We start from the raw sequence: 26,069 nt of genomic DNA, 5'->3' as shown, positions 1-26,069 counted from the left end.
AAAAACGACAAAACATGTTTTTTTACAGCTATAACTAAAGAACTTAGGGTGTGGACTGCCAAATCCCCATTTTCAAATTTTAACGCCACAAAAAATCCAAGTTGGCGGACATCTAAAAACGACAAAACACGTTTGTTTACAGCTATAACTATAAAACTGTTAGAGTTAGAACAGATTTGAAAGAACTTTCAAGGTCAGGAATTACATTTTTTACAAAACACTGTTAGGCGTTTTCCGAACTACCCTTCACTCTTAAAAAACACACTTTCTTTCAAAAACAGTAAATTTCGTTCAAATATCTTATGGTTTTCGCTACTTTTTTCTACCTCAGCAATTTGTTTTTGCAAATATTGATCATTTCCAAAGAGTGACGTTTGAAAATAGTAACCCCCCCCCCAAAAATGTTGAATTCTCCCCCCCATGTTATTTTTACAGGTGCATAGCCCCACTTCTATAGATTAGCTGGGGATCTGAGATTTGGTACCGTACGATTGTAGGTCTTGCACCTTTCTCAAAAAGTGACATTTTATAATATTACACTTCCACTCTGAAATATGGAATCCCCCCTTTGTTATTCTTTTAGGGAAAACCTTGAAAGTGGCCGACTTTGGTATGCGGATATAACAAGTTTTGAATCGTGCTAAAGAATTAAAATTTTACAATTGAGTACAACGTTACCAAAAAATAACCCTTACAATTTTCATAAGCCCCATTTTCACGTCCTAACCCCCCCCCCCCCAAACCCGAAATTCAAGATGGGGGACATCTGAAAACCACATAAGACTGAAGTGTTTAGTATTTCACAAACTTCTTATTATTGTATTATTTTACTGAGGAGCATATTTTCTCCGAGGATATTTCCAACAATCCCCCTTACCACCCTAGGGGGCTGGGTTGAAGAAGATGTTGAACGTTATCTTGAATAATCCAAAAAATTTTCAAAAGTCACATTTTCAAATTTCTACTCCCCCAACAATAAAAAAATTGCGGACAATTAAAAACGACAAAACACATTTTTTAAACGATTATAAATTAAAAAAGGTAAGAGATCTTCCCCACCTTCCAATCTGGGTAAATTAAGAGAGATCGACTTATCCTAAATAATTCTTACACCATCTCCCCGACAAACATGTAAGCTTTTTCGGACCAAAAATAGGTTGTATACCTACTTTACTGTGGTTCATTAATGTAAAACTACTGTAAAAACTTCATGGACGTTTTTCTATGTGTTTTTTTTTTTGGACAATTACTTGGGCTCCAACTTTGGTCGTCTTGAATCTTCTGAACTGATTTATATAATTTCCCCAGCAATCTAATCTTAAAGGTTCCTGAAATTTAATTTACGATGAAACTTGCTCATAAAAAACGTTTTGGGGTGTATAAATCCGAATTGCATATTTACTAAAAACGTGAATACATTACAGTAGAGTAAAACTACATTTAGTATGATTCATAAAAATATGCCAACGATCAATAACTTATAGGCACTTAAAAACGTAAACGTTCCATTGACAGTTTTTGGAAAGAAATAAATTTGCAAAAGTCCCATTTTCAAATTTTAACCCCGCCAAAAATCCAAAATGGCGGACCTCTGAAAACGATAAAACACGTTTTTTTCAAACGGATTTAGCTCAATAACAGTAAGAGCTAGAAAAGATTTGAAAGAATATCCAGGAACAGGAATTAAATTATCTACAAAACCCTCTTAAGTGTTTTCCGAAAATCGCACTCTTTCGGGTTCAAAAAACTCCCTACTTTCAAAATTTGGTAAATTTCTTTCAACTTTATACCGGTTTTCGCTATTTTTTCATACTTAAATCATTCCTTTTTGCAAATATTATTATTGCTTTGTATTCTCCCTACTTTAGTTTAAATTTTACACTATACGTGTTTTTCGTAACTTTACAAAACCCAAAACCCTTTTTTTACACAGTTTTTACCACTTTTACGAGCCCCATATTATTCTTATGCGGAATAAGATTGAAATTTGATGACTTTGGTATGGTCAAATGAATCGTTTAGAAATGTGCTACAGACTTGAAATTTGTTAGCATTCTAGTAATGGATCCTAAGTTAATGGTGAAATTTGCAAAAGTCCAATTTTTAAATTTTAACAAACCCAAAAATCCAAAATGGCGGACCTCTGAAAATGACAAAACACGTTTTTTTCAATCAGCTATAGTTCGAAAACTGTAAGAGCTAGAAAAGATTTGAAAGATTTTTCATGAACAGGAATTAAATGTTCTACAAAACTCTTTTAAGCGTTACCCGAAAATCGCACTTCTTCAGCTTCAAAAAACGCCCAATGTTATTATTATGGAGAATAACATTGAAATTTAATGACTTTGTTATGGTCATCAGAATCGTTTAGAATCGTGCTAGAGACTTGTAATTTGGCAGTATTGTAGTATGGGATACTAAGTTAAGGGTGAAATTTGCAAAAGTCACATTTTAAAATTTTTAACTCCCCAAAAATCCAAAATGGCGGATATCTAAAGACGATATAACACGTTTTTTACGGCTATATCTAAAAAGCAATAGGAGCTAGCCAAGATTTGAATGGATTTTCATGTTCAGGAATTTAATTTTCTACAAAACCCTTACACTTGTTTTCCGAAAATTTCTCCCCTTCACCCCTAAAAAACGTCCTACTTTCAGAAATTGGTATTTTTCAAATTTTTACCGGTTTTCGCTATTTTTACATACTTAAATAATCACTTTTTGCAAATGTTATTGTGTTGTTAATGTTATTATGCTTTGTATTTTCCTTGGCTTAATTTCGGTTTTAATCATACATGTTTTTTCGTAACTTTACTCTTTGACCCCCAAAACTTAAGTTTAATATTAAAATTTAAAAGGTTCCACCAGTTTCACGAGGTAATAATAGACTCTTTACCTTTTCTGTATGCACAAGGTTATTAAAACTATACAAAGTTTACTGTATTAGAGCTAACACCAAGGTATGAATATAATAAGGACCATTTAAAAAGTCCCCCCCCCTCTCGAAATCCCCCTTATATCTATCCTATAGCCACCACAGATTCATCGGTCTAAATCACGTTTACCAATTTCTAGATTAGCTAAAAATCCTGAAATTTGCACCCTGTCCTCCTGTGGCACATTTGTACTTACAAAATTTTACCCCCAATTTTCGCTACTTTTCCCAATCTAAGTAAATTCTTTTTGCAAACATTATTAATATTTTGTATATACTCTGGTTTACTTAAAGTTTAATCCCCCTATCGTATTTCCAACCTCCCCCCTCCCTAATATTATATCCTCCCCCGCCCCAATGTTATTCTTACAGGTGCGTAAGTCTAAATCACGTTTACCCATTTCTAGATTAACTGGATGTCTGAAATTTGGCCCGATTGTAGGTCTTGCGCCCTGTCCCCCTTGGCTCATCTTTACTTACCCCCAACCAAAAAAGGGGGTCTGGGGGCGGAGCCCCCAGCGAGCCAAAGGCGAGTTCCTTCTATACAACCTCAAACTGTAAAACTGACTCAGACATTGACTGGTAAACTGAGTCAGTAATCACACGTTTAATTCGTCACTATTTGAAATTAGATAAGACAAGTCGATTGAAGCGACTTCCGCTCGTGACAAAGACCACTTAAGCAAACGAGTGATTTTCGAAATCAGCTGAGTGAGTGTTGAAAATAACAATGGAAATAGGTACGTCACGACCGACCAAGGACCAATGAACACGCAACTTCGGACGTTTAGGACCCGCGTTGTGAGGTGTTGAGAATGTAGAAGATAAACTTTAACCGAAGATTTAAACACGGGGCCACCATTTGACCGACACGTCACTTGGTCGTCAAGCCATTTGACCGTCGTAAATGCTTCTATTTGGGAGTTATAGATTTAACATCTTTATGAACCACTAAACGATTTTGAGGTTAGTTTTGTCCGGTTTAAGCAGAAGGGTTTTGATGTTTACTGATTGTTTCTTGTTATTTAAGAAATTTTGAACTAATTTACTTACTAATTTATTTTGTGTATTGTAAACTAACGAAAAAAGTAAAGCGCACTGTAAAATTTAATCTAAAGGGTGTCCCAATAAGAACGCCGGATTTGAAATGTTAACAAACCATATATTTTCTCACTAAATTTACAATATGAAACATGAATCTTAAAGCATAGTATCTCCGATTAGTAATTGAGTATTATGTCTTGTAAGTGCCAACCTGCTGAATACTGACAAGATCGACATCTCTTGACAAAGTTTTCCATCACTTTTTCACACACTTCCTGTTGAATTCCATTAATGGCACGAATAATTTCCTCCTTCAAGTCTTGGATTGTTTGAGGGTTATTGGCGAAAACAAGCGACTTTAAATATCCCCAAAATAGAACTGAGCCAATTTATTCGAACTTATAAATCAATCTTCGGACAGATGGATCATTTGGTGCATTTTCCCGGCCGTAAATAGTGCGCAGCTTCCGTGCTTGTAGTGCACTATGACCACGCGTTGTTCCGTCGTGTAACGATTCATGACTACAAATGGAACCTAATACTGATAACATCGCTGATAATTTGGGAATTCCTATTGAAATACAGATAAGGATAAGACGCTCCTCAAATCCGGACACCCTTTATAAGGGACACTTTAGTCGATAGCATACTGTAAAGCAGTCAGAACGAAACTCATTGAAACACAAGGCATTGTAAAATAAGACAAAACGAGGTGACATTTGGCATCCTACTAGCTAAGCCCTATTTACAACTAAAAACGTACTATTTAAGCTATTGGTAATTCGATATTCATAGCGTTTGATAGGAGATTTTAAATGCTATACAAAAGTATCATTGGCATTTTTAATCAATTTGTCCATTTGTAGTAGTTTAGGTGATAGAAATGAAAATGACCACCTTTTCGAAATTTCATTTTGGACCAACTTAATTTTTGTCCTGAAAATGATCTCTTTAACTATACTCGTAGCAAGTTTCATAAAAATCTATTGGAAAATATAAAAAATAAAAAACTGTCTGTATAAAAAACAAAATGACGAATATCGGAAACTGTTTGCATTTTCAAAAAATGATTTTTTCTTTTTTTTTTTGTATGAGGAATATACCTCAGTTCTTAAACACCCTGTATACTGAACGAACTCTCCTCGAAGTATTGTACAGTAATGAGGGTTTAATGTGGTTTGCCGGTGATGACAAATATACAGACGTTGATGAGAAATATACTTGCAGTATTCAAAGTCAACGATAGTCTTAACACTCTCTTACAGGGTGGAGTTTACAGTGTGCTATTTACCATTTGGTTACAATGCTTATAAGAAAGAAGACTTCAACGCACCCAAAAAACGGATCGATCCATCCCAAATATTCCCTAAAATTTTAGTCTATCAAAATAATGATACATCTTTTGAGCAGGATAGTTAGTGCATAGATTTATCGTAAATTATACAATCTGTAGCGCTTGTTTTGATTACCACTCAGCCACAGGGATATTTCCAGCTTGTATTCTAATTCCACACATGTCATTTCTGACGTCACTGGAGATGTCCCGTCTGTGACTCACCGTGTCAACTTCCTTGTCGCGACCGTAACGCTAACTGGCGCGCAGCGCGCAGCTGACATTTCCACATTTACACCTACAATGTTTACATTACACTCTACAAACAGCGAAGCCCTTCAAGTCAGCAGTCAGCTGTATTGAGCCAGGGTAACATAAAAAAAATAAATGAGAGGCAATTAGACTAAGAAGAACATAGTTTGCAGTCAATTGTGACTGTGTATGAACGCTGGAAAATCCGATTGATGTTTTCAAAGAACAATTTTCCACCGGAAGTGAGTTGTGAGGTGAGCGGAAGTTGTCTGATCCAGAAAGGGAACCAATCAGCTGTTTCGCAACACCTGGGAGGTGCCTCTGGCGAGAATAATTCCAGCTTAAGTTTATAGAGGTCCAGTAGGGGTTATACCATTAAATACTTATTTTATTGTTATTTTGACTATTTTCTGCATGTGGGACGATTCGTAATAATTATGGTTGGTTTGATAATGCATAAAGGACACACAGACATACTAAAGGTTATACAGTAGTAACTCTCGTAATAAAATATAAAGAAGTTCTACGCTAAACTCGTGGGTAAGAATCGAAGGACAATCTACTCATTACCCACAAGGCAGTGCAAGTGATATCCGCGACTCGGGTTTGGCTGATGAGCAACATTAACCTTGTTACTTGTTACTAGGATAAGACGACAAGTATTCAACGTAAAAACACCTATGTATGTGTTACTTGTTACTCAACAAGTACTTATACTACTTATAAAATACTCAACAGTACTTTTAAATATGGGAAAGTAACGTATAAGAAATACCGTAATATATTTGAACACTTGTAGCCTACTTGTTTTATTTTTTAAAGATTTATCTATGATTTTTTTAAAGCTATTTAAAATGTTTAAAAGGTTTTTTCACATTATAAAGGATAAAACATTTTGGAAAACGTAAGTTGGATTTTGTAGAATCTAAGCAATTCTTTTAGAAGCATAAGAAATTAACACTTTTAGTAACATTATTGCAATATTTGTCTGTGATATGTAGGTTATAAAGTTTTTATAAATATAATTTCCTCCCTTCACATTCTATCGTTCTAGCGTCCTAGGATGTAAAAAAAAAATAAAACAAAATGTATATAGTAAAACATGCCTTTCCACATAATTTGTTATTTTTACAATTACACTATGAACTTGTAATATACATTGTGACCTTTAAATTGGGCCTGATGGTGACCAGAGTGACTTGTCGAAACTATCACTATTCAACAGAAACCGTTCAGTTCAACAGTATACAGTATATACCTCATCTTGTAAATGTTTACAGCACTAGAGTAAATAATTTGATTAGTTTTAGAAGACTACTTCATGATTTTCATATAAAAATATACAATTCCCTACTTCACTAATTTTTCTTTTTTATCTTTGTTTGTCAACATATGTACATAAATTGAATGCAACCAAAACTTAAAATAAAATACAATACTGTAACATATACGGATTTCAACATCTTTTTCAAAAATAGCAAATACATTTTGAATACTTTTCAATATCTCTGCTTTATTTTTAATGTACGGTGACCGGCAACGCAATCTCTGGCCAAATTTTAAATCCCATGCTCATTATTATAAAAAAATCGAAAGCTTTGAGCGAGATAAAAAACAAAAGTTGACACAACGATCCCAATTTTTGCCATTTGTTTTTTAAGTCACAAAACATAGTATCTAATGTAACAATTTTGCCTTAAAAAATTCCCCTTCTTAACCACTACGTAAAATATCTACAACTAATACATAACCGTTACCAAATCGTAACTCATTATAGATAAGATAACAATACTTACGCAGGCATTCGACTCTCAGTGAATAACTGTCGACTTTTCGTGAGCATTAAACGTTTTTTTTCCGATTTTTTCAAATGTGATTAAGTCAGCATGTGGCAGTTCTATGTTGGAATGGTGAGTGCCATTCTAGGCACGGTTTACGTGGCGTGGAAATGCGAAAGATACGCAATAGTGATAAACTACGGTACGACTTGCCACATGGAACTGGACACCGTGGTCCAGGACAAGGAAGACATCGAGGAGAACATCCGACGGTCGGAGATAGAGGGGTTCTACGAGGAGCAGATAGCCGAGGAGAGAAAGAGGAGAGGTGAGAAACGGGGGTGAGAGGAGAAAACGGGGGGGAAGAGGAGAAAACGGGGGTGAGAGGAGAAAACGGGGGTGAGAGGAGAAAACGGGGGTGAGAGGAAAAAACGGGGGTGAGAGGAGAAAACGCGGGAGAAGAGGAATAGGAGAAGAGTTGATAGAGAGAAAATTTAGAGTGGAAGAATCTTTGGGATTTGGAGGAAGAATGTGGAGGAAGACTGGGGAGACGAGTTTGGAAGAAAGAAGTACAGTTTTAACAAATATTTTTAGGAAGGAGAAACAGTTTGATTGGAAGTAAATATTTATGAGGAAAGGCTAAATAGTTTTGAGTGACGGAGGTGATCAAAGAAGATGAGTCATTTGGATGAAAGTAGGCTATGTAAAAAACTTAACTTAGAGGTTTGTTTATTAAAAACTAGAGGGAATACGAGTATTAAGGACATGGGGGGAGGGGAGAGAAAACTAAAAGGAAAAGAGGAACGAACATTTGTGAATGAGGTAATAAGAAAAAGTGATATTGTACATCTATTCCAAACTGTATTTGGCCAAATGCCAGCTAACTAATTTGTTTTACGGAAATTTGTGTTCCGATTTATGTAGCTTAAAATTGTATGCAGCTTATACAGTATGTAGCTATCATATGTAGCTATTATATGTAGCTTACGATTTATGCAGTTCTATGTAAACATGTTCGAACTTAACTCTTTGAATAAACAGTAGCAACGGTTTGAAGTAGGGTATGGTACTTAATATGTATGCAAATAGTGTGTTAATACCTCAATAGAGATAGTATGTCAACGGTCCAATAACATAATATGTTCCGTGCTAAAATATATGGATATCACCTGGACTATTGATATGGGTTGTGGACAGTTTATCAAACACATGCCTACGCGTAGTATGTGCGTTTTTATATACATGTAAAAAAATAAAATGGCACTAGTATTGGTTGTGAATGTTTTAAAATACATTTCACACTCTCAAATTTTATTTTCCCCATTTAAAGTGTTGAATAGTAGCAGCGTGAGTTGAATAATATAGCAAGTTGACTGTAACCTTCAGTGAATCATCTTTTTCCGTTACTGATTGACAAATGGTATTCTCATACTAAAAACTGTTGTTCTCCGATAATTATTAATTTCTCAACGATCCCTGCTCTAAATTCATTTCCGATTAACTTGACTGATTATCACTTCGTTCTGTCACGCAACGGTTATTTCCGACACCCCAGTGAGGGGAAACCTAATACGCTATTTTGGTGTTTATGATTGCATTGGGCTCGTCTCTTTGAAACCTATATTGGGAGTTTGTGGAATCGTTATAGACGAAAGACGTAGACTACAGTATTTGCAAGTTATAGAATGTGTGTAACTATACGCCTGATGACGTGCACAAGTTTTTCTGACGTCATTTGGGATTATGCGCGAATTACGAGGTTTTGATTGGCTGTATGTATAAAACTGAATTGTTCCATAGATTAGACACAGCTTAAACTTATTATTCTCTTATAGATTTCTAATCCTTACAGTAGCTGAAGCTGAAGACGAGTGTAAGGCTAGGACCTTCTGGTTTATGTATGGGATAGGTATTTAGATTTCTCAATGTCTGTTTCTAGTTATTCAACTATAGTTCGGCCGCTTAGAAAACGACCTCCTCCAGCATTGGTTTAGTATTAGCGCGCAGGTCGTTTTCTAAGCGGCCGAGCTATAATTCTCAATGGATATAACAAATCGTAAGCTTTTTTACACTAGTATAATGCTATTACATAAGTTAAAACATTGTTGTACTGCTAGGAATGTTAAAGATAAATCATTTCAAAATATTCTGATAAAAAAAAAGAAAGAACTAAAAAAAGAAGTCATTGAAACTAAATGTAATTATTATCATAACTTATTGGAAAAATCACGAAATGTTAGTAAAACTACATGGGATATTGTAAATAGGGAAGTTGGAGCAAATCATAAATCAAGCCATGGTGAAAGTTTAAGTTTACCATATATTAAAGCCAATAACTGCACGGACGTTGAAGATGTCTGTCATCTCTTTAATGATTACTATACAATGATGGTTGAAAATGACATATTGCCCAAACTTATATCTTCTACTGGTTCAAAAATGTTATTTCACCCTCCCAAAAAATTATATCAAAATTCAGTCTTTCACCAATTACTTATGAAGAGCTGGATAACATTATAACTTCTTTTGATAATAAATTTTCCACTGGCTGGGATGAAATACCAATGCCAATAATTAAACAGGCTCGTCTATATATATTATTACCATTACTACATGTTATAAACTCTTCTTTTATCTCTGGAATCTTCCCCGAAAAATTAAAAAAATCAAAAATTAAACCTTGTTATAAAAATGGTAACCCAGAAGTGTGTAATTACAGACCTATCTCATTGTTATGCTCATTTTCAAAAATTTTTGAGCGAGTTGTGCATATACAACTTTCAAAATACTTAGAGGAAAATAATTTATTAGATAAGGAACAATATGGTTTTAGAGAAGGAAGGTCTGTGATTGACGCAGGAATCGATTTCTGTGAATCTATAATTAATTCAATTGATTCAAAGGAAAAAGTAGTGGGAATATTCTTAGACTTAACAAAAGCCTTTGATAGTGTCTCGCATGATTTACTTCTTGAAAAACTTAAATGTAACGGTGTAAAAGGGAGAGCTTGGCGTTGGTTTGAATCTTATCTTACAGGCAGGCAGCAGTATGTCACAATTGATCACATAAATAGCCATAACCAATTAATTACTTACACTTCCTCAACGAAAATTGTTAAGTATGGTGTCCCTCAAGGATCAATATTGGGGCCCTTATTATTCTTAATTTACTTAACTGACTTCCCCTCATTGATAGAATCTCCCAATCAAGTTTGTTTATTTGCTGATGACATCAATATAAAAATATCCGGAAATTCAAATGCTGATGTGGAAGTCTCTTCTTTTGTTGAGCTTACCAAATGTAACCAATATTTAAATGAAATCAATTTATTACCGAATACAATAAAAACTAATTATATAAATTTTTCTTCAACAAGCAAAAATTCACCTGAGTTTAATATTTTTATGGATACAATTTTACTAAATGAAGTTAAAACAATAAAATTTCTTGGATTGCATATAGATGATAAATTTAACTGGGACAGTCATGTTGAAAACGTTTGTAATAAAGTCAACTCAGGCATACATGCATTAAGACAGATGTCAAAATTTAGTAGTTTAAAAACCTTAAAAATAGTATATCATTCTCTAATTGAATCACATATTTCTTTTGGGTTGTGTCTTTATGGGGGCACATCAAATTTTAACCTAAATAGCATTCTGGAACTTCAAAAAAAAGCAATTCGCATTATGTTAAAACTAAAGTCAAAAACATCCGCAAAAGAGCAGTTTAAAGAAATAGGAATTATGACTGTTTTTAGCTTATACATTTATCAAATAGCCCTTTATATTAAATCAAACCATGAAAGATTGCCAAAATTGAACTCTTTTCATACATATTCAACCAGAAAAGGTAATGAATTGGCGTTCAACAGACATAATTTATCGGTTTATGAAAAAATTCCATCTTATAGTGGTGTTAAATATTTCAATAGCTTACCTGACAATATAAAAAATATAAGTAATTTTAATTCATTTAAAAAACGTTTGAAATTATTTCTCACCAACAGACCCTTGTATAAATTAGAAGATTTTTTCCAACTTCCTGAAATTTGATTTTTTTAATAACAATTTTCTTTGTGAGTAGTATTAAGTTTAATATTGTGTTTTTATAACTGACTCCATTCTGTACAAAATGTGCAATATGAATAAAGTTATTTTGATTGATTGATTGATTGTTCTTCAAATAAAATGGAAAAAATCGTCGTCAACGTACTCTACACTTATCACACACGTTTAAACATAGTCTACTTTCAGTATTCCAAAACAAGAGACGAAACAGTTTAAGAAAATTAATTTTTAATACGGTAGGCCACCTTTATTCATAATTATTCTAACCCATTGAAGTTGGCAAACCGCTCTTTATGTTATAGATCTACGATTAACAAATTTAATAATATTCAACAAAATCCATCCAGTTATGGATGAGCTGAAGAGTTTCTTGATGTGATGTTTATGTTAGATTTACCTATACACCAGAATGCGTATGGTTGAGTTCTCAAATGTTGCTATTTTAAGTAAATCAAGCACAGACCACTCATCGTCACATGGGACAAAATAGCAACAATCGTGTGGTGTCAAGTATTGTCGAGTTTGATTCAGGATCTAAATACAGATAACGGGATAAAAATACAAAATTACTCATATAAGCGGAAGTCATTAAGTTCGTCGCTTTACTGTAGTTCTTATCATTAACGTCCTCGTCTTATCACTTTATCAGTACAACCTTATGCTTTGCCAAGTTCAGGTGTGATCGTTGGTGTCAACTAGAATACGTAGCTTGTTTGGGAACAATTTGATTTTGCAATCTGTTTTATGCCATGTGAATGCTACGCCTTGCATGTCCTATAACTGATTGTATAATTTACAAATAGTATATTTCAAATATACTATATTTTATTTGACCTAATATTCCAGAAATGTTGCTGTAATATACAATAACTAGTGTACTTCTTGCTCGAAATCGAGCAATTGTCAAGTACAGTACATGTATATTATACAGGACTCATTTTAAAACTAATAACTAAAAGCTCATATAACTAATGGAAATGCTTATGATGTTAATAACAGTTAAATACAGTGGGCATAAACACTTCTTGTAGCCTAAATATTTAGGTGCAGTTTAATAGTTTAATAAATTTAGTTGTTAATCAGAATATTGAGTGGACAGTTAATGTTTTTTTTTTGCTTTAGTACACTACAATTTTCCATGATTTACAATATCATGAAATAAAAACTAAAACTCTGCCCTCTAGTAGCAAAAAACGCTACCCTACTGCTGAAAACACTCCATATTTTTTGCAGTTATTCAGAGGGGCACCAAACTTGGTTGCGCAGTTTTAAAATTAAATACATGTTTACAGAAAAAAATATTTATATTAACTTATTATATGATTATTAATGTGATTATTTTATCCATATACATGAATAATTTATTATTAGCGAAAACAATTTTAACCTTTACAAAGATCAGGATAAAAAATAAAATTTTAACCGAGAGATGTTAAGTAAGGTAGTTTCCGTACAAGCTCCAACTTTAGTACATATTTATCGTGTGTGTTTAAAAGTATTGTTTTTCATTAGGACGCAATCAATCCCTAATTGGGGAAAATGTGAAGAAGGAGGTAATGGGGTAACCTAAAAATAAACCAAAGGTAATATAAACTAATTAACTGTCAAATGTGTTGTTATTTAAACCAAACTTTTACTACAATGTTTATAACTGTCTGTTACCAACCAGTAAAAAATGTAGTACTCATTTTGCATTCATACCAACCTTCTCCACCTGATTGAATTAAGTAGAAGACTTATAAAAAAATATTATTTACAAATTATTAATCCTTAAAAAACGGAATCTCATCAATACTAGGATAAATTTTAAATCTTGTTCTAGACCATATATCACATGATTTATATGTTTGTCACAACATGTAAAATAACACATTTATATTTACATTACAGTATTCAACAATAAAATCTTTTAAAAACTCATTAAAATCGTGTTATAATAAAATTTTATCGGCACATTGTTCAAATAATATTACTGCAATAACTATTTATTAAAAACGCGTATGAGATATTCTTTGCACATAGTAAAATCAATCAGTACCACCATATGTTCCCACTGCCACCACATATGTTCTGGCAATTTTTAAATAATTTCTGGTGGCAATTTCTGGTGCAAAGGAAATTTGGTATTGATCAGATTATCTGAAAAGGACTAAATTTTAGTCCTTGACACATAATCTGATCAATACCGACTTTTCTTTGCACACGACACTTATAAAAAAATATGGTTAGGTCATTACACTATAAATTTAATAAAATAGTATTGGACTCCAGTTAAATCATTGAAACGACTAAAAATATTAGCAACAAAATAAGCAATATCAAAATAAACAAAACGTGAACTAACCTCAATTCTCCAAATCTGCAATCCTTCTTGTTTGCCGGCGTTGTTAAAGGCAGGATGCATCTTATGTTGCGCGTGTGCGACTGTGGCGCTCTGACAACTAGCGGCCCAACATAAACACAACACTAGCGCCAGTAGTACCGGCGGCCGCCGCTCGCAGCGCCACTGTGCCGTCCACCTGTAATCAGCGCAATCAATGTCACTGTCATGTCGTAGATCATGGACCATTCGTCACAACATGCAACAATAGTTGGAGAGATGAATGGGGAGTTCTCACGACGTTTGTAGGATAGTTTATGAATGGGAGATAAATCGTTTTCCCAGAGAAATTTATTTTTTTTAGCGAACTGTAATTCAATTGTTTAGCTCTTCTTATGCTCATGTTAAATGTTTTTAAAAACTTATTGATAATGCAATTACCTTTAATACCTTTGAATATACTTTCAACATTTCGTGACTTATGAGATTTCTTTTATGGGCGTTTTATGCTAGTGTACTGTCGTTTGATTGTTTGATTTAACAGCAGTGGTAGTAACATTTTTTAACGTCACTACCTACCATTTTTGAGACGATTTTCTATTTCATGCTTTGCTCTTTGATTATAGAACCGGAACGCGATTCTTTACGAATAGGTTGTTATATTTAGTGAAATTATTTTCGAAGTGGCTTTAACATTATACATTAGTTGTAGTACATCCCTGAACTTACATCATTCGCGTAGAAATATGTCAAATTCGTGTTAAATAACCAATGGTGTCACGATATTACTGTTTCTGACCCGATTACTACCAGAGAGTGTCAAAATATAAGGAGTGAACATTTTTTTTTAGATTTTCACAAACTTATTTTCTTTTGTCTAAGTTATTTTCGACCGCAAACTTAAAATTGTGATCATCATGTGTGAGTAAGATACAATCAATTCCTGTAGCCTACTAAGCCAGAGCTGGTCTAATGATTATACCGCTTTTCTAATGGGCCCGGGTTCAAATCCAGTCGATCGCCAATCAATTTTAACTGACTTTGCTAACTTGATAATTTGTTTTCAAGTCTTAACTGCAATCCTAGCTACAGTAAACTTGAGCTCTCTCCTATCCCAGAAAAAATAGGTCTATAAGACAACGAAGTTTACAGTTGAAATTCGAAAACCCATAAACACTAGTGTTTATACAGTCAATGCTAATACGGTTCATCGTTCTTGTCCTACTGAGTGAGTCACCACGGTCACCACTGGTGACTTTCTAGACACATCAGCCTAACAAGGAAAGTATTATATGATTATCTCAGTGTTATTTCGTCTTCAAACTCAAAACTGTCTTTGTCATCAAGTTTATGAATAAGAAATTAAAATTAGTCACTTATCTATACAATTATCTTAACGATTAGGCTATTGAAATATCCGTTAAGTATTGTTATGTTTGGTACCTTCTACGGAAATGAGTGTTAGGCATAATCGTTCAGCTTTCGGTAGAAAAAAATTAAACGTTTTGAAATGTTAATTTGATTTTAAATTTTGCAATTAATTATATCCATCAACTCTGGATACTTAAGTAGACATCCCACCCGTATAGACAAACTATAGCCAGTAATAAAGAGAATACAGTAAAATGAGTCTCTATTGTGCATGTTACTATTGTCTCTATTGTTCGTGTTACTATTGTCTATATTGTGCGTGTAACTATTGTCTCTATTGTACGTGTTACTATTGTCTCTATTGTGCGTGTAACTATTGTCTCTATTGTTCGTGTTACTATTGTCTCTATTGTGCGTGTTACTATTGTCTCTATTGTGCGTGTTACTATTGTCTCTATTGTGCGTGTCACTATTTTACTGAGTTACATTTTCTACTTAAGTTTTTTTACTCAATGTTAGTTAATGGTGCCATTTACTATTGGATACAGAAGTATTAATAGTCAAAGATGATACATAAAAATGCTGCAATATAATAAATCTCTTTTAGTTCGACGTTGATAAACATTTGATAAAAGAAGTAAATCTGAAATTTTACCGGAAGGCACTCTTTCTAAGTTTAATTCAACTACCCTTTAAATGATTGGCTGAAACTTGAAAATATATTGAGATTTGTACGGGTAACTTTCTTTCAATTTTGTTTTAACTTTATATTTTCACTGTACATCACCTAAAATTATTTCCTAGTTTATAGATTCCATGCTCTACCTTCATGCATATGTAATACCGTTGTTAAACCTTCAGTGTTAATACATAGAATTTTCCATAAACCAATATTCGAATTAAATAATATTTGTATTTTGAAGTTTTATTTACATCGACTAAACGCATTACTGAGCCCTACGAAATTAACATTATTTCATATTTATTTCACCAACTTATTGTAGAATTTTAGTGCATATTTTATAACAAAGACAATTAATTAAATTGATACATTTTTATATATACAACATATTCTTTAGTTGTTATCATTGTTCCTCGGGTCGTGTTAATGGGATCCCAAATCTTTAGGAAGTTGGGATTTCTCAAACTCAGAAACTCCTTCAGTCGGGCTAATGCAATATGCAACACAGCAATGTGGACGTATAGCTGACATAGAACTGAGGGCGCTATTATGTAAATTGAAATAATTTATTACACTCTATTCAACTTCAAATTTTAAATTATTGAATGATATAAATTAGTTATTATTAAAAGAGATAATTGTATATGCCCTATCAAGTTAAACCGCCAATCTAACGTTAGGTAATTTTTCAAACACCAGTAGCAATATTACCAGTACATTGACATACCCAACTGACTTTTGTAATAGACACTGTATATCACGTGTGTTCTCATCGTATTGAAAACTCTTAAGTTTTTTTGCTGTGTGTTTCACATCTGTTGTTTGGTGGAACTGATGTCAACTTATTGTTACCGCATTTCTCATGGTAATTGTTTCTCTTAACGAGTTAAAACAAACGTTCAATATGCGCTTTCACAGTAGCACATATTATATTATTATAGTTTATAGTTAGTTCTTTTTGGTCGTAATAGTTTTAATATTAGTCAAGTAACCTAAAAATATAGAGACGTCAGCGCGCCGAAGTTAACTGGACAGAAACATGTTGTAAAATTGCCCATTTTAAGCTGATAATATATTTATTAGTAAGTTATCGTATTGAACTGTGACTAGTGTACATGTAGCTCGAAATTGAGCAATTTTCAAGTGCCGGTATCATACAGGAGTTATTTTAAAACTAATAACAATCATAATTAATTTTCAATGAGTTTAAAAGACTCAACTAAAAGCTTATGTAACTAATGGAAACGCTGTTAATAACAATAAATACTTCTTGTAAATATTTTATCATTTTTCAGAAGCTGGCCTTGTTTTAGTGGTTTCTACGAATTTTCCCCTACATACTCATAGCTGTAAACAAATTCTTCATTGTGGTAAACATTTCTTGCATTTATTTATTTATTTGATATGAAATTTTACTTTACCACCGTGACAACACGGTGTGTACGGTATATTCTTCGTGTATTTTTTTTTCACTTCCAAAGTTGCATAGCAGAACTGTCAAATAAATATTACTCACCTCTCCAAGTGAGTGTGTATCTGGATTCTTTAACTGTTAGACCAGGCCTCTCTTCCACTCATCTCATACTCATAAGACCTCTTATTAAATTGTCTCCTTCTCTAGTTTTCAATATATTTTTGTTTTAACTCAAGGCATTTTCTATTCTTCTAACAAAACTGATTAACTGTTTACTTGGTCTATAACCTCCTGAATATTACAAACATCAATATTTACTCCTAAAAAGCTGCTAAGTTTTTTTTAACAGGTGTTTTTTTTTTAATTTGTTCTATGTAACTAGAGGACCCATGCTGCTCTGCAGCGTCAAAATAAATATAATATCCAAGAAATAATGAAATTTACGATTTTTTATTGAGTAATACAGTATCTTGAGCTTAACTGATTCAAACGATCAGTAGCTCAAATTAAAGCATATAATTTACTGATTGTTTTGAGTCCAAAACATATAGAAAAACATGTACAATATTGGAGCTATTAGGCTATATATATTAAATCATATAAAACCCTTATTAAAAATAATTTTTATGTTGGTTTTTCACCTTGCGTTTGCTTGAAACTCCTCCGATTTGAATAACTAATAGCTTAAATGAAAGCCAGTATTTCATTACAGGTTCTTAGACTAAAATATATAGGATTATACAAATATTTCCGGTGAAGGTACATCTTAAATTGATGTAAGAATTAGAAAAAAAATAAAATTATGTGTTTTGGTTGAGTAATATAGAAGGAAAATATTTACCGATGCTTTTTGTTAAAACTTGGCATGCATGCCTTCAATTTGAGACCTCAATCATGAAAATCGGTCGGGTAGAAGAGCCTAACAAACTCGGAAAAGAAAAACCAAATTTAACTCCCATAAGAAATACATGGGGAGCAAATTTCGTTTATGCATACACCGAGTGAGATTATAGATAATTATATGCCGATGCTTGATGGCAAATCTGTGCGTGCATACCTTCAATTAGAGGCCTCAATCATGAAAGTCAGTCGGGTAGAAGAGCCAAACAAACTCGGCAAAGAAAAACCAAATTTAACTCCCATAAGAAATACATGGGGGGAAAATTTTGTTTACGTATATGCCAAGTGGTATTATAGATAAATATGTGCCGATGCTTGATGGCAAATCTGTGCGTGTTTACCTACAATTGGAGACCTCAATCATGAAAATCGGTCGGGTAGAAGAGCCAAACGAACTCGGCAAAGAAAACCCAAATTTAACTCCCATAAGAAATACATGGGGAGCAAATTTTGTTTACGTATATGTCGAGTGAGACTATAGATAAATACATGCCGATGCTTGATGGCAAATCTGTGCGTGCATACCTTCAATTTGAGACCTCAATCGTGAAAATCGGTCGGGTAGAAGAGCCAAACGAACTCGGAAAAGAAAAACCAAATTTTTTTAATATATAAGATTCCATCGACTATTGGATACAGAAGTTTTTGTATTAATAGTCAAAGGTAATTCTTATGGGAAATAATCAACCTTTGAGAGCACCTAGTACTCTTAAGAATAAGCATTTTTTAAATTCTAAAACCTAATTACACAACTGCAAATTTAGACGAATATTTTGTCACATCCAAACTTTAAAAAAAATCCCACAAAAAGGGTTAGTGTTCACAAAAATCGGTCTCATGTATTTTATATAGATATACTGAGCCACCATAACATGTTCTGAACAGATTCTGGAATTTGATTAAAATTTATTATCAACTTATCAACAAATAATTGAATTTTTACTGATAGGTCTAATAATAATAATTTATAACTAATATAGGTAAGGAAATTATAAGCTTTGCTGCGTTTGAAGTTGACTTTCTCCTCGTTAGAAGGGAAGTGAGATTTTTAAACAAGGTGACTTCGTTTAAGAACGTTAATACGCAGAACATTTCTCAGGTTAAAGCCAGATCTGATTTGGTGTGACATGAGTAGGACATATGAATAATCAGTTATTAGGAGTTGTCAATATTTATTTCAAATAGTTAATTAAATAAAAATTTCATCAACTATAAATTCATCAGGGGGAGTTTTTTTCACGATGGTTAGTGATATAAAATGATTATAATAACCGTTGAGCTTGTTCGTGATCCTAGATAATAAATCAATTGTTTAACAAACTAGTCGATGACAAAATCCCTTACGGATTCAGCATACCTATATTGATCTGCTGAAGGCAATTTAAGGGCATTCTTCTGTCCTGTATATGAAGAAGGTGTTTTTTTTGTTGAACTTTACTATGTGAGTTATTCATCGTATATATAAACCACCCAATTTTGATATATTTCAGTCAAAATAATACAGGACAAATACTACAAGACTTTTCCTACCACCATATTTAACTTATCATAACACAGAGATTAACTTTTTAGTTATATCTTTGACTATTAATACAACTTTAGTATCCAATAGTCAATGGTTGTACTGTATATAAAATGTCATTTAGGTTATGCTATTTGCGTACCGAACCGGATCCGTGGCTGTGGTTGGGGTAAAACACCACCTGTGAAATCAGCTGATTTAGCGATCGGAAATGAGCTATTTTGCGTACTGTTTACGCAATGTGGTCATTTCCATGCAGTGGTAGGAAAACATATTGTAGTTACTCCCACCGATCACCCATGATAAAGGTTATTGACGATTTAAAATATGTGTCATATTGCTGGTACCGTTTATCATCCAACATTCTTCAATGAGGAAAATTGTAAAATACTATAATTGTTTTAGAAAACAACTACTCTAAAATCATTAAATCATTACCTGACGCGTCATTGACGTGTAAAAGCAAAAATGTATTGCAAAGGAGCCCAAATGAGTTCAAACGTGGGTGTTCAACAATTGACCACTTACATTAGGTGAGCACTGTGTGGTGATGATGGATGTGGATACAAGGTCACAGTAGTCAATAATGGATTCATTGTTGCCAACTCTCAAGGTAAAGAAGTAGCTACAGTTCTGCACTTCCTGGTCGTTGGGAGATTTGGCTATTTTTAGAATGTTATAAGGTCAATTCAAAATACATCTTCGCTTTTAAAACCCCGCAAATCGAACTAGTACCACAGAAAATATACTACTATTGCTAGTACCTTACTTACTCGTAAAGTACGTGTCGTACTGGAACGAAGAAAATGTGTTCAATACAGGGAAAACTATCCTAGCTTGAAATCCTTATCCTTTTCTAGATATTTGGACCTCTATATATGTGGATAATCCCGTGCTTAAGATGTGTTCAAAACCACTGGCATCAGATGACGATTGTCAAATACATTGTCCTATTTTGCTTGTCATCTAATATCATTTAACAAATTAGGCACGAACTGTAACATAACTCTAAAATATGAGAGGAAATAAAGGAGGTTATAGTTCAGAAATCATCCTTCAAGACCAGTTAATACTACTTAGTGGCAGCGCAAAATGCCTTGGTTTAGAACTGGATATTAATTTTTCTTGGAGTAATTGCATTGATAATATTATAAGTAAATTCAATTCAGCCTGTTATCAGTTAATCAGCCTGTTATCAGTTAATGCAAGTACTACGTAATTATATTGAACTTAAAACTAGAATTGATGTCTACTATGCTTTCTTTTTTGAAACTAATTCGGGACCTCTCAATTTTTGAAAACCTTGCAGTTGTATTTTAATCATTTATTCATAAGGCGAGATTCCAAAGTTGCCGGAGGTAAAATCATAGTAGAATTAAAGGAAGGTCGAAGAACAGGAACAAAGTCTCCCGGAGTGAGGATAAGTGCGTCGGAAGCTCAGAGGGAACCAGGATGGAAGTGTTCTGGTTGACAGACGAGCCGTGTCAATGTCATCAGCTGATTGATACGCAGACGATAATCATCGTGGAAACCAGCTGATCCCAACTAACTAACCACTACTGCCAACCTCACAAGTGCACATCGCAACACCATTTATTGTTGTGTATACTGTATGAAATGCGTTTTCCAGCCTTCCAGGTGGATCTTTAAGTTCAAAAAAGTGATACGAGTGAAAGTCAAATCGTAAAACTGTTTGGGATTCTACGATTGATAAATTTCATGGCCGTTGGGTGAAACTTATTTTCGAATAGACTAAAGGATCCTATTTTAACAGGACCAAGTATGGTAGGTAACTTAATATGAACTCATAAATATAATTTAAAAAGTCTACAATTCAGTTAAAAAGCTCTTCAAACAAACAAAAAATTACAAAGTAACTTACCATACAGTGAAATTGAATCATAATTTGTCTAGCCTATATATTAATAGGCAAGCATGTTTCTTTAAACCTTTTTTCAGCTCGTGTGCATCGCAGGGAAAATCTACACATACTGTTAAAAATATATTTTCCTGTAGATGTGCAGAATCCATTTACAAATTAAAATAGGCTCAAAAATAAGCACAACAAATTAATTTTGAATTGGAACGAAATTAACATGGTCTAATGCACGTAATGTCTTATGACATTGACATTGGTCGCGATGCTGGTGACGAAATAACAACAAAATATAAACAGAAAATCAAAACAAATGGAAGAAAATCCAATCACATGTTTTATTTACAGCTTGGGGGAAAAAGAGAAGTCTGTACATTACATTTTGGTCGAGTTTTCGACCACTGGAAGACCTCTAGTTCGTATAAACAAATATAATATTGTTTTCTTACTCAATCAATGTATTTATAAACACAACGCCCAACCAATCAAGACTGATTGATCAAATTACAAGATAATTTTGGATTGAGCCGGATCTAAGATTTTACTGAATAAAACTACGTACACAAATACAAAGCAGCATTTTGTCACAACTTAAAAAATAATATTATACATAGGCCACTGTAATTAGCCAAGTATAGTCTACTGATTGGCCCCTCTCTAGTTTATATTGATTACAAGTTTATTTAAAGCTTCAGGCTATATGTTAAATGCTTTTACATTACTTTGAACAACTAATCAAAATAAGTAAAAAAAAATAGTGTATAAAAACTACACAAAACGACAACTGTTTCAATAAACACAGAAATAACCAAGAATATATGAACATATTTCCTACAACAACAACTCCTAACAGAACAAGTAAACAATAACATATTTCATATAACAACACTATTATAAGAACAAAAAAAAACTAAACATAACAACAGTGGCTATAGCAAAGAAAGCAAACTAAGTTTAGAAAAAGACAGATAATATCAACGTTTCTCTAACGCTACATCTTTTTTTATAAAAGTCCATCAGAATGTATTTTTTCCGTTGTTTTTGCGACAAAATGTATGAAAGTACTATTAAGAACATAAATATCGAGGGATTCGATAGATTGCACATGATATTTCAGACTTTTGAATACATTTTCCCAAGTTGAAGTAGAATAACCGGTTCGAAAGTGAATATTCATCTTAGGATTATCAGCTGGACTTTGACCGGACGTGTAAACCTCGATTACTTAACCTTGTTTGATTTATCACTTAATATTGGTCAATATTGTTTTATTTTGTAAACCTTGAGATTCAATGTAAAATTATATTTTGAGTAGGCCTAGTAATGAGTCATTATTTGTGATAATTGCTAATGCAAAATATTGTTTTCTGCACATTTCGTACCTTCAATACTCTCTAAATACTTCAAATTTGGGTGAACCTGTGAATTAACACGTCGTATGAATAGTCCCTTATTTAGGGCAATAGAAACATTATAAAACTAAAGTGGCGTGATAACAGTGGTAGAACTTTTAACCTAATATTACTACTAAATGCTGTTAAAGTTTAGTGACCTGGTATTATCCTATATTTAGTTGAGGAAAACTGTTAGGGGTTTCTCTTTAGTTTACGTATTCAGTATCTACCCTCAGGTATACTTCCTTAAAATTACCAAAATGACATTTCCATTGGATTTGCGTTTTAAATCTAGGAACAAATATGATTTGGATACGACGAAACTAGAACACCAAAACAACAACCGAACTTTGTACAAGAAATATTGTAAATCAGCGAGAGCCCCACCATTGACTATTCAAAGGTCCCATTCACAAATTAAGATAAAAATCAAATGTAATACCGTTTACCAAATAAACGGCTGTACAAAATTACAGATACAACATGTTATCAGAGACCACCAACCAAATTTCACACGAACCAACAGAAATGGTGGGCTATAGTTCAAACTTATTAAGTTAACAGATTTGTTCAGTGATACCCAAAGTTAAAATAATAGCTATATATTTTGCATTAACTTACATGTTTGTTGAGTGTTAAAGTGGAGAGCTTTCGGTAGTTGAAGTGAAGTCAGTGGTTGAACTGCGACTACTTACTACTAACTGACTAAGTAGGTAGTCAACTGACTGGGGGAGAGGGGGGGGGGCAAGGCCAGCGGGGTCACTTAGGGCTACTAAGTCAAACGTCAAAATATTGAAATCTATATTCCTAGAAACAACAAAAGTTTGTTACAATGAATACATAGAGCTAGGCTAATTTCTAGAGAACTACCGAAATAAATATTTTCATCAAAACAATACCGAGTACTTTATTAGAGATTTCCCTACTCAGAGGCAATTTCGTTATTTTGGGGGAAACCCGATGCAGTTCTTTGAAAATTGTGCATATATTTGTGACTGTTTTTACTTTACCTTTACGATAAGGTTTTTGGAAAATTGAAACAAGATTTTTGGAAATTAAAGAACATTGGGTTCAAATAGATTATGTACTTACTCTGAAAGCAATAAATGGCATTAACTTATCAGATGTTAGTAAAACCATAGACTAACCAACACAAGTAGACTTCTCATCTGTAAATTTTTAAGCTCGTTTTTCGGGTCAATTTCATGTCCGGTAACGCAGTAACACAGATCACTAATGTCGAAGAAATTTTGTTTATTATTTTAGGGGTAATTTCGTGATTTGTGCTTTACTGGTTAGTTATATAACTAGTGGACGATTATTGTTTACCATTAGATGGTTGTATTTGATTAAACGAGGCTTTAAATGACCGACATAACAAGAAACAAATTGTAAACAAAACACGACCTCTACAGTGCACCGGATGGAACTAACAACAAAATTGCCTAAATCTACTAAGGGAGTATGTTTTATGGGTTTATCCATGGTAAAAAAATGATTTTCTATGTTTTGACACTTCGTATTTAATTATATAGTTGCTGTAGTTTAACAATCGTTACAATTAACAAATCGTTTTATTATTACAATTTAACTTTGGAGTACTTATATATTTACAGTAAAACCGGTAAAACTACATAAATCATCATTCTTGCTGCTTCTTATGTAAAAATAATTCATTTTTGCACATCATGGTGTTTAAACGTCCAAACAAGTAACAAAATCAATGTCATCTGTTTTTCGCAGACAACAATAAAAGAATGCAAAAAAATCAAGAGTACATAACACTCACACAAAACATCTTAAAATGTCGTAGTTGATTATTAGGCTAATTCTTTACATACGCATTCTGATGATGTTATGATAGATTATTCATACGATTTCTTAAACAGAAATTATCATTAATGATGGTTTAAAAACGTTGAAAAAGATTTTCTGACCGGTAAATATAGAGTGTGCTTATTATTCAACAATCATTTATTTTTTTTTATTTCAAAATTTTTTAATAAATACACCAGCTTATTTAATCTATTACCTGATGCATTGCTCGTGTACTTCGATATTATAATCAGAGACTACTTACTATAATAGTCAGCCATATAATATTATACTAACTTAAAACAAGAAAATTATTTTTGGGTGACATGACATGACATTTTGGGTGCACTCACGTTGGACATGAAACATACGTCAAACTAGGATAACAATGCCCAAAACTAAAACAGCAGAAACACATTTTGATGAGAGGCCTACATGCAGCATCTAAAATCAACGGTGCTATTTATAACATTGTTACATTGAAACTCACAGACGAGTTAGGTACGAGGTACGAATATAAATTTAATTGTGCTGTATTAACTCATGGCCGGTTGAAGGTAGTATATTTTATTTTATTATTGTTCTATAGGTCCTGGTCGAAGATACGAGTCCGGGCGCAAGACGAGGAAGCCGTTGAAGACTCGAGAGTCCAGATTCCTTATAAAGCTTTGATTCGTACAAGGATGACGACTTAGACCCTACAGAACATCTGCTCGGTTTTATTCTACGACGTTTTTCTTACTACACCTTTCGATGCGGCAACTTCAAAAAGATTTGGTGCTGATATTAAACACCTTTGAGAACCGACAAATTTTCAGTGTACATTATCAAATTATACTTGCATCTATCTTTCACCTCCGATGAGTGCTTTTGACCGAACTAAATGAATTATCTTTTATTAGATAGTAACAATGCCAGGGTTTAGACTCTTCACGTCGCCGAAAAACGTTAAACATGCCGATGGTGTAATTAACATCAAAAGATAAACATTGACTTTGACTACGTCAAGTAGACTTATCATCCTGTTTTAATATCTGAAGCTCGTGTTGGTCTCATATCCAGTTGCGTTTAAGCTTGAGTGCACTGATGTTTACAAAGGGTTTCTCTTCTATTCTAGGTAGACTTGTCAATGTTCGCTTTTACTTTTGGGTTGTACAGAGACCAAGCAGTACTCGTATAAATAAATCGTCATAATAAACCTTAAATCCTACCATATTGCCTAGGATTGTATTCCAAGACATACACTATTTCTAATATTTGTTTATCCCAGTTTCAAGAGCTTAAAGTATACAGATTAAACTTTGTTGTTGTTGCATAAGGCAAGATCAGTATCACAAACATTTTACCTACAAGAACTCCGACA

General features: G+C 33.2%; 1 protein-coding gene across 2 annotated transcripts in view; it reads right to left on the bottom strand.

Moving 5' to 3' along the window:
* LOC128993244 (gelsolin, cytoplasmic) overlaps window positions 1-23,613 on the bottom strand; it is a 57,371-nt gene extending 33,758 nt beyond the window's left edge. For both annotated transcript variants that reach the window (XM_054417024.1, XM_054417023.1), the window contains exons 1-2: window positions 23,513-23,613; window positions 13,757-13,931 (exon numbers count right to left, since the gene is read on the bottom strand). In XM_054417024.1, the coding sequence (XP_054272999.1) occupies window positions 13,757-13,931; window positions 23,513-23,514 (177 nt within the window). In that variant the 5' untranslated portion in view covers window positions 23,515-23,613. The remainder of the gene's footprint in view (window positions 1-13,756; window positions 13,932-23,512) is intronic.
* Between the last annotated feature and the right edge of the window lie 2,456 nt (window positions 23,614-26,069).

The sequence above is a fragment of the Macrosteles quadrilineatus genome, unplaced genomic scaffold (assembly GCF_028750875.1).
Source record: "Macrosteles quadrilineatus isolate MER2022 unplaced genomic scaffold, UCM_ALF_1.0 Scaffold_4__1_contigs__length_99947679, whole genome shotgun sequence".
Taxonomy (NCBI): domain Eukaryota; kingdom Metazoa; phylum Arthropoda; class Insecta; order Hemiptera; family Cicadellidae; genus Macrosteles; species Macrosteles quadrilineatus.
The sequence above is the reverse complement of the archived record's forward strand: the minus strand, read 5'-3'. Positions and strand labels throughout refer to the sequence as shown.